Consider the following 10,036-nt stretch of genomic DNA (forward strand, 5'->3'; position numbering starts at 1 on the left):
GCCAGCACCCATGCACTCACTGCCCTCTGTGTGCGGGGGCCGATGGTGTCAGGCAGCAGCCGCCCCGGCCCCTGCCTCGCCTTGCCCTGCGACAATGGCATCCCCGCACTGCCTCACCTCACCCCGCAGGACGAGCTTCCTGCCCATCGCCCCACCCGCCAGAGATGCCCTGGATCTCCCCCAACCCTGCCCGGCCCCCACAGGCGTCCTTCCCCAGGAGCAACATTGAGCTGGCCACGCCCACCCTGGCCACGCCCACCCATCTGCCATGACCATCGTAGCCACACCCAGCAGGCCACGCCCGCCCAGCACCCGGCGATACATAAGTGGGTTTTGGGTTACAGTTTGGGCACTCGGTCTCTAAAAGGTTCGCCATCACTGTGCTAGGAGGTCCAGAATCTGCTTGGGTAGCAGGGTCTCCTGATTTCCACATCGAGGAGGAGTTGCTTTCATCTCAGCTCTTCAGATGAACTTACGAGGGTTCTATCAGCACTGGGTTTATAAGAGAGAAGCTCCTTTCTTCTGGGCATCTTATGCTGACTTCCATTCTAAAGAATCTGGAAGAGGAGGGTCTCGGTCCAGGCCAACCACAGTAACAACAACTCATTGAGCTGCTGTCACGCCTCTGCTTAATTTCCAGTGCTGAAGATTCATAGAGTTACTTGGAGGCAGTAAAGCTGCCTGCATCACACGACACCATATAAAATCAAATCATCTTTAATAGCAAGCTCAGCATTGGGCACCTGGCCATCCTAGTGGGCCTGATCTAAAAGCTATCGCAATTCAGTCCCATCCCACTGAGCACAACATGATTCAGTGACCCAGAGCACAGATAGGGCCTGCATCCATGCTGCCTTAAACTAATGTGAGGAGTGCATTTGGATTACATTCTATGGCATTCAGAACAGCACTGGCAGGACTGCTAACAATATAGCAGCTCTTCCTGAGGTACTGCCAGACTCCAGTCCCACTCTTTCACGGTCTTCCAGTCAACCCAGTAGCTTGGGTTCACATGAGTCACCCTGGCATGTCTGGCTACTCCAATGCACTCACAACTCCCCATATCTTATTGCTTCCCCCCTCAAAGGGGATGGTAGATTCCCTCAATGCTGTAAGCACAAGCTGCCATTTGTCAATTCCACTCCGTGAAGTTTTCAAGCAGGCCTGATCAACTTTCCTCTTCTCACACTGGCTCACGACCTTCCCAGGCATCTTCCTTTTGCTTGGCCTCCAAGAGCTTCCGCTCTGCAAGAGAATAATGTGGTTAAGGGAAGTAGCGGTCATACGATATAGAGCTGATCAGAGAAGCAACTTCCAGGGCTTTGGTAACCCTTAAGTGCAGCCTTGGTGTGCCTGCATTCTCTCTTGATCTCCCTCGTGACATAGAAGGCTGTTGTCTCTGCTTAGTTGGTGCAGAGATCAAGACCTACCTCAGCAAACTGTGGACACGCTCACATCATTGCCCACTGGAAGTCTTTACTCAATTCCCCTGAATCCCATCCCTTCCTACAGATCCATGCAACGTATTATGGAACTGCATTTCACCTGACAGCAGCCTAGAGAATTTGCTTGTAATCCACTTAAAAGCCTACTCAGCAGAGAAGAGTAGCAAATTACTGAGTTGGCAGCTACAATTAAAATAAATTAGCTATTCTTATGCACGTCGTCCTCTTACATTTTTGAAGCTCAGCCTGCCTCAGGGTTTTGAATTCTGGAGTGGCACTATTGTTCAGTACAGTAAACAGAACTGGAGCACCACCTAGTGTCCTTAGCTGAACACTGAAGACCTGACACAATCACATTTCCCATATATCTCTTTCCTTGAGGGACTGGATATACCACAGCTTTCTTCCCTCAAGGCATTTAATTAGAGCTATAAACTGCTCTGGCTGCTCCTGGGAGTCCTTGCTCTCTTCCAATCCCCTTCAAGAAAAAGGACAGGAAAATAACGATTCTTAGATCTTGCATGGATTCGAAGAGGCAAGAATAGAGATCTTAGTAAGGACAATAAAGACATTCAATTAACAAGGCTACATAAACCTAGACATCACATACTTAATGTTGATGCTCCCCCCCCCCAAAAAAAATGTCTTTTGCACTGAGCTTATAGAATATCTGATCCCAATATTATTGATGGAAAAAAATGACAGTGATTATTGGACACATGTCCTATTCAAAAAGCCAAACCAGTAGGAAAAAGCAATCTTTAACAGTTAATTACAATAAGAATGTCTAAAAAACTGGAATAATCAATACTTATGCTCCAGTTTCAAAAGAACAATTGAAGAAGGTCAACAGATACTCTACAAAATATCTGCTTAAGGATATGCCATAGAAAAATGGGGGGGGGGGGGGGGGGGGAGGGGCTGTAGGGAAAGGAAAAGATAGAGGACTTGAGTTTACCAGAATTATTAGAGAGAAGAGGCAATGTTAGAAAATGGAACCACCTGGAGATTTATCATTTGAACTGACAAAAAGCTATCAGCATATTCCTGAGGTGCAAAGGGTGTTTGTTAAAGAAAAATACTACAAATATAATATTTGCATTGTAAATGACCTGCATTTCTCATCTGATTTTCAATGCTGCCTGAATGATAAATGTGAGCTTGAAGTATAGCACTTTCATAAAAGATCATGGGGCCTGTAAAACTAACTTCTACCCTTTCTTTTTCAAGAGGGAGTCCATAGCTTCTATATTTAATGTTTTTGTCCTCATTTTTTTATCATTTCTGATCCATCTGGACAAGATTCAGCTCTGCCTTTCATATCCACCAGCTCTGGCAAAAAACTTCTCAGGGGTTCTGTCTAGGGCAGGGATAGTCAACCTTGGCTCTTTTATGACTCGTGGACTTCAATTCCCAGAATTCCTGAGCCAGCTTAGCTGGCTCAGGAATTCTGGGAGTTGAAGTCCACGAGTCATAAAAGAGCCAAGGTTGACTACCCCTGGTCTAGGGACTGCAAAGACCCGGATTCAGGTCACCCAGTCATATTCAATTCTCAGCCCGATCTATCTCACAGGATTTTAAAAATAAAAAATAAAAATAAAAAGATTTATCCATGAAAGCCACTTTGAGCTACTATGGAAAAGCTGGGCAGAAATCTAACAGATAAATAAAATAAATAATACATTTCTTCCCAAAACTCAGAAATTCTGATTAAATTGAAAACAAATGTACAGGGTGAATTTTTAGTTACATGATTATGAGATGGAACAGAGGTTGTTCAGAAGATTTACCATTTCGCGAGAGGAAATACACTTCTGATAGCTTTTATAACTAATATATTTATTATGCTATATTTTCTAGTCCAGGGCTTTTCAACCAGTGGTACGGGTACCACCTGTGGTACGTTGGCACCTGGCAGGTGGTACACGACCATCCTAGAAAAGTGGTAGCGGGGGAGGGGAATGAGCTGAACCGGTGGCAGCACCGCACAAGCCTGAGCGAGAGATGGCTGGAGCTGCAAGGCTGTTGGCTCAGCGGAAGTGCCAGGATCAGCGCCAGGCTCCAGCTGGAACTCAGTGCTGATCCTGGTGCTTCTGCTGAGCCCAGAAGAAGCGCTGATCAGCTGGAAAGCAGCACTGATCCTGGCGCTTCTGCTGAGCCCAGAAGTGCCGATCAGCTGGAATGTTGCAGCATCTCCAGGGTCTGAAAACCTCGGACAGGAGGAAGAGCGCCACTGGGCGGGCAGGCAGGTGTCTTGCTCAGTTGTGGCTTGGGAGGCACTTTTTTCAGTGCCACTGTAACTTCGAACAGTCACTAAGCGAACTGTTGTAAGTCGAGGACTACCTGTACTTTTATCACTTTTTTCTTTTTGTTTGATCATCAAGTTTTTGACCCTTGCTAGGCGACTGGTGGTACTCGGATATTTACATATCCTAAAAGTGGTACAATGGGTGAAAAGGTTGAAAAGCCCTGTTCTAGTCATTCAACACGATTGTCCTTTTTACATCCCTAGGGGCAAAAAGCTGCATTGTCAAACATGTGGGTTCAATTTCAATTTGGGCCATCCAGGAGGATGAGGAGTTGGAGATAAGCTAGGTAGAATCCTCCGAAGATCACATGCGTCCAGACACCCATCATAAATAGAAGACTGTACCATAGACACGGGCATCAACTAAAGAGTAAACTAACCCTTTACTCAAGGGATTACACCATTGCAGGGTGGGGGAATTCATTTCCAAATATCCACAAGCTATTCTGCAGAAACTGTCTTCTTTCCATTTCTACCAGAGAAGGGTACAGTAAGAATCTGCAAAGACTTCGTTGATTTCATTAGTTTTCCATCTAGGATGGAAAACTCTCCTTCCCCCAGCCAGACCAATAGCTTTATCACTGCTCTCTGGTTGGTGCACATAAAGGATGGGCAGAGAGTGGGATGCTGAAGAGTTAAGCGCACTTGATTCTTTCTTGTATATCCCTGCATATTTCAGGAGAGCACAGTCAGTTTTTCTGATGAACCTGAGACAAGGAAATCACTGGCCATTCAGAAGTTCCCTAAGGTACTCAGGTAGATCTGGCAGAGTGATAGCAAAGATGTTTTGGCTTACTGCACTGAAGCAGACACATAGACCAGATAGACTTCCTGAATGCGGATAGTAAATGAGATGGGTAGCAAGGTAGCTTGAAACCAAGACACAGAGAAATAATATAATTTCTCTCATTTCTATCTATGATACTGCAGCCTGCATTTTTCCCATCTTAGACATTTGGTACTCCTACCGGTAGAAGTAAAATATCCATTCCTGTATCTTCCAACTTCTTTTACACACACACACACACACACACACACACACACACACACACACACACACACACACACACACACCCCTCTCCAACACCACAGTATCTCTGCTCCTTCAAGCTTACCTCGAGCTGCTTGTAACTGCTTGCGTTCAGCTTCACGTTCGGCCTTGCTCTGCTTGCTTCGCACACCGAGGGCACCTGTCACCAGTCTCCTGGCCAGAGCAGCTGAGGTCTCAGGACGCTCTTTGGCGGGTTGCAGGAATTCTAAGAGGACGGAAAAGCAGACAAGCATATTTAAATATTAAAAGATGGCTCTCTTCCCCAAAACGTAGGCCAGTGGTGGCGAACCTATCGCACGGGTGCCAGAGGCGGCAGTCAGAGCCCTCTCTGTGGGCACGCGTACCATCGCCCCAGTCCTAGACCTTCAGCTGGGTTTTATAAAACCTTTTTGCTTTAGGCCTCCGCTGCCATGTGCAAAAAAAAAAAAAAAAAGGTTCAATCAATCAGTCAATTTCAACTTCTCGCGGACAAAAAAAGATCTTGCAAAGTTGGAATTGATTGATTGAACTTTTTAGTCCCACCCAGTCTGCAGTTACCACCGCAGCCACGCCCAGCCAATGGGCCACGCCCACCCAGCACCCGACGATGCATAAGTGGGTTTTGGGTTGCAGTTTGGGCACTCGGTCTCTAAAAGGTTCGCCATCACTGACATAGGCATTCCTTTCTATTTCAAATATAACAAGACAGAGTGACAGATTGGTAGCAACTTTAATGGACTTTCCCATGAAACTAGGAGAAAAAAGAATAATAAAGAGGACAATTTGCAATGAACTTAAGAAAGCACTGGCCAAATATACAAGTGCTTTCAGAGCTTTACAGATGCTGTTTCTCCAGATCTATTAATTCTATCCCCATAATACAATGTTGAAAACAGACCATGAGATATGGCAGTGTTAACATTGTGCTACTCCCTTTTCAGTCTTACAGATGTTGGACAACCCAGGATTGGAAAACTAAAAAAATATTTGCTGTGCTTACTACTGACGTCATGGAGCAGCACATCATATTTGCCTGAAAAGAGTCTTGGGAATTAGTTCAGCCTACAGCAACTCGAGAGGGGATGACCCAGCCTTTTATAGGATTGATCCTTGTTAATGTTGCAAAAAGCACTGTTCAATGCTAAGAGGACACCACCAACAGATGTTAGTGTAGCTCTTTCACTGGAGAAGCGTGCACGGGATTCTAAAGGCTAAATTTAAGAGGGAATGATGGATATTTCCAATGGAACAGTTTTCTTGATCAGGAGGCATTTTTATCAGCACTAAGGACCAGAACTAATCAATCTACGACATGTGCAGAGCAAAGGTGGATAGGACAGTTGAAGCTTCTCTTCTGTCTCTGTATAAAATCAGATGGTCTCCGTTAATACCGATAGCAAGACAATATATATTACAGGCATGACTCAGCAGTTAGAAAATGTTAATCTGGGAGGTTCTTTGAATTTTTCTGGACTCACCTGCATAAGCTCTGGCTTTGGTCCTTGCAGCTTGTGTAGCTTGTGACAGGGGGCGGGTTTTCACCATCAGATGTTTGGTATTGAGAGCGTCTCGTGCTATGGTGAATAAAGGCAATGTCAGATGAGAAATGGGAAAGAGAGAACAGGAGCCCTGAGTCTCCCCACCCAACAAATGCTGTCATCTAGCATCTTCCATCCAAGGACACCACACCCAGCAGGTCTGGTCTTCAGAAGCAGGTCATACCTGTGATAGGACTGGAGAAGATACCCAGAGCATGTGTGTCATCTATCCATTTAATGTCAAAGCCTTTTTTCCTGATGAAAGAAGAAAAGTTGGAAAATTGGCAGTGATCTAATAACAACAACAACAACAACAACAACAACAACAACAACAAAACCCATCAAACTACATGCAGCTTCAAAGAAAATATATAGTTAGGAAATAGATGTGTGTTCACTTGAATTTCTCACTGCAGGACAGGAAGAATATTTAAAGAACGGGAACAATACACTATTTCCTTGATGGGTGGCAATAACACATCAAACTTGAGCATCATTAGAAAAAGCTGATAATAATGGCCCTGAGGCAAGGGTGGCTGCAATAAAAGCAAGCAGCTGGTCAGTGACTCTTAAATAAACAAGTCACTGAAAAGGTGCAGTTCTAACGTGCTACATCTTAGCCACTTCAGCTCAGAGGATAGACGACACTGGAAAACACAAGTGAGAAACAGAACCAAACTGCTTACTGGTAATGGCAGAAGACACCCAGTAGATCCTCAGTGCGGAATTCTGGTGGGAAGTCATAGATTTCAATGACATGTGGCAGCTCAGAGTCACTCGTGTCCTGATCAGCTGGAGAATAGTTGTAATAATCAAAATGCGGCTCCTGTAGCCTTGTGCCACGGAGAGTGCAGGTAGACAGCTGGAGGGAGGGCAGAGACTAATTATAAGCATGAAGCGCAGGATACACAGCAAAATTGTCTTTTGTTTTGATTTTTTTTTTTGAAAGGAACATTGGCCACAGGTAGATTCCAGATGTCATTTCAGGGATCTACTCCATTGTCTAATTTCATATCCCAACCCTGAAACGACAGCTTCTCTCGTCTCATCACAAACCTTTATGTCAGCTGGGAATGGGTGCACTAGCTGATTGATGGGGCTATAGACTCAGCTCTGGAAAAGGATTGATCATCCATGGGAGATTGGGAGTTATTGATTAGGTGCCTCCTGCTGCTTGCATGCTCTTTCCCCAGATTTAGGCGGATTTCTCCCTCACTGTTTCCAGAGGAGAGGAAGCTGGAATGAACATCTGCTTCCGTAAGCATCCATCCAGCAGGAAGGCATTAGTTACGTCTATTCTAAGCCAATACCTGAGATAGTTGCAAAATGCAGTTAGTAAAACAACTATGGCAAGCCGCATGGTGACTAGATATGGCTAGAATAGATACGAGATAAAATGCTAACTGCAAGACTGGGGCACAAGGAGAAGATCTGAGCCCAATATATTCCTTGGAATATGTCCTAGTAAACATCTTTAAATAGATAATGTCTACAAATAAATTAACACATTAATGCATAACAGTTAATGGCAATTACAGGTAATAGTAATTAAATGTAACACGAGATGTTTATTTTGCAATTGGGAGGTATAGCTCTTTTCAAAAAATTCTTGGATCTGCTTTTCTGAAAATATTGCCCTGTCCTTGTTTAAACTGCACTGACTTCTGACTGTTTCTGGTCTAATACAAACTGCTGATTATTATCTTTAAAGTCTAAAATGATTTGAGACCAGAGCACTTTGTTATCCTTGCACTTGCACGTACTTGTCAAGTCTAGTTATTCTGCTGCCAAGAGAGGGCAAATGGTAGAGATGCATTGCAAGGTTTTATCAGTGGCAGCACCTGGCTATGGAGCCCACGCCTAATGCAGACTCTTTTTCAAAAAGAGAGTTAAGTTGTCTTTAGTGCTTTTAAAATCTTGCCTGCTGCATAAGTATTTGATTGGCTTTGTTCTACTTTTTTATATGCGCTCTAGCTAATTTTTGCCTGATGATCTTCTCAGGACTTAAACGCAATGCGAAACAATGTTTTGTAAATAAATTCATAAAGTGATTATATTTCACAAGGAAACTGCATGCTTGACATGGTCTTCCACCCTAAATCAGAAAGGTCATCCAAGAGTGACATTTGCTTCTGCAGTGAAGGAACCACAGTTTCTACAAGCATCTCTGAATTGGCAGAGTTCTCCTTAAGAAACCTTTGATATTGTCACCAAACCTGTCTCATGATAACATAATGGACATTGACCCTTGCACCAAATTGCCTTGCTCTGGCCATTCCATTCTGTTCCAAAGAGATGTCTCTTCCAATAAGGATGCCAAGTCATTCTGGCTGTGTTGCGATTGACAGATGGATGCTGATTACTATTGCTGCTGCTGATCTGTTGGTAGAACTCTTGTCCTGGGTTTTTAATGGCACACATCAGCACATAGTCTGTTGGCAAAGAAGACTATAACTCAGGCGGATTTCTGTTTTTTCAAGCAACTCTACCAGGACAAGCCACAGTTCCACAGGGAGACTCTATAAATTCACCTCTCTTGAGTCAATAAAATACAGTAATTCAGATAATTCTTCCTGGAATGTGGATTTGTGGTAGGATCATATAAGAAAAAGATGGCAATCCAGAGAGAAAGAGGTGGAACTGTCGCAACAGGAACCTAAAGAAGGATGTCTCTTGCTGGGTTTAATAAAACTAAGCCATGAACCTGAGCATCTAAAGTTCAAATGAACAACACTACATCCCAGCAGGATCGGGCCTCAGACATGCTTGATGGAGCAGAGTGCTCATAATATCAAGTGGCATAGAAGATTATCTGAGATTGTGGAATGCACACTGCATGAGCACCCCTGCCCTTCACAAACCACTGGGTGCAAGGAGGATGACAAGTCAAAACAGGACAGTTCACAAAATGCAAAGATTAGAATATGCCTCCAGGGACCACTGGAAATACAAGACAAAGTTTCTTAAAACTTTCCATGTGTACAAATTGCAATTTTAATTGTGAAATCTGAGTCAACCAGACAGCTAGCTGCTCATGCACATGTGCACCAGGTAATGCGGTGTGTCTATAGCTTTGTATCGTTACAAGTATGTTTAAAAGGGTTCATACATAATGAGAGTGTGAGCCCATTAGTGTTGGAATTTCCTATCATGAATTGCATAAGGAACTGTGAACTTAACTGCGCATAAAGTCAGCCCCAGCTTTTGGTTGAAAGTCTCCTTTCCAAAGAGTACTCATCCCTGTGGTGGGACAGGTTGTGTTTCTGGATGCCCAGGCAATGAGGGAAAGGGAGGGAGGGAGGGAGGGAGGGAAGGAAGAAGGAAGGAAGAAAGGAAGGAAGATTGTAGAATAATAATAAAAAAAAATCCATCCAAAAATTTAGTGTTAAGAATCAAATAGTCTAATATCAGAGCAAAATCCCAATTTTCCTTGCTAGATGAAACATTTACCCAAATGCTAAATAAACAAATCTTGTTGCTTTCACCAGACAGATAAGATCACTGCAGCCTTTAAACCAGGCATGTCCAAAGTCCGGCCCGGGGGCCATTTGCGGCCCGCGGCCCGGTTTAATCCGGCCCTCGAACAGCCCTCCCTGCTCTATGTAAATGCGGCCCTCCCACGGCCCTCCGGCAAGTCCCATGAGAGAGAGAGAGAGAGAGAGAGAGAGAGACAGACAGACAGACAGAGACAGAGGCACTTGCACTTCTGTCTCTC

The 10,036-nt window shown here is 44.2% G+C and overlaps 1 protein-coding gene across 1 annotated transcript in view; it reads right to left on the minus strand.

Annotated features, from left to right (window-relative positions):
- Positions 1–715: 715 nt before the first annotated feature.
- R3HCC1L (R3H domain and coiled-coil containing 1 like) overlaps positions 716–10,036 on the minus strand; it is a 39,553-nt gene continuing 30,232 nt past the window's right edge. The window contains exons 3-7 of the mRNA XM_015816271.1: positions 7,008–7,183; positions 6,506–6,576; positions 6,262–6,357; positions 4,869–5,009; positions 716–1,245 (exon numbers count right to left, since the gene is read on the minus strand). Coding sequence (XP_015671757.1) covers positions 1,184–1,245; positions 4,869–5,009; positions 6,262–6,357; positions 6,506–6,576; positions 7,008–7,183 — 546 coding nt within the window. The 3' untranslated portion in view covers positions 716–1,183. The remainder of the gene's footprint in view (positions 1,246–4,868; positions 5,010–6,261; positions 6,358–6,505; positions 6,577–7,007; positions 7,184–10,036) is intronic.

The sequence above is a fragment of the Protobothrops mucrosquamatus genome, unplaced genomic scaffold (assembly GCF_001527695.2).
Source record: "Protobothrops mucrosquamatus isolate PMUCROS unplaced genomic scaffold, P.Mucros_1.0 scaffold419, whole genome shotgun sequence".
Classification (NCBI taxonomy): Eukaryota; Metazoa; Chordata; class Lepidosauria; order Squamata; family Viperidae; genus Protobothrops; species Protobothrops mucrosquamatus.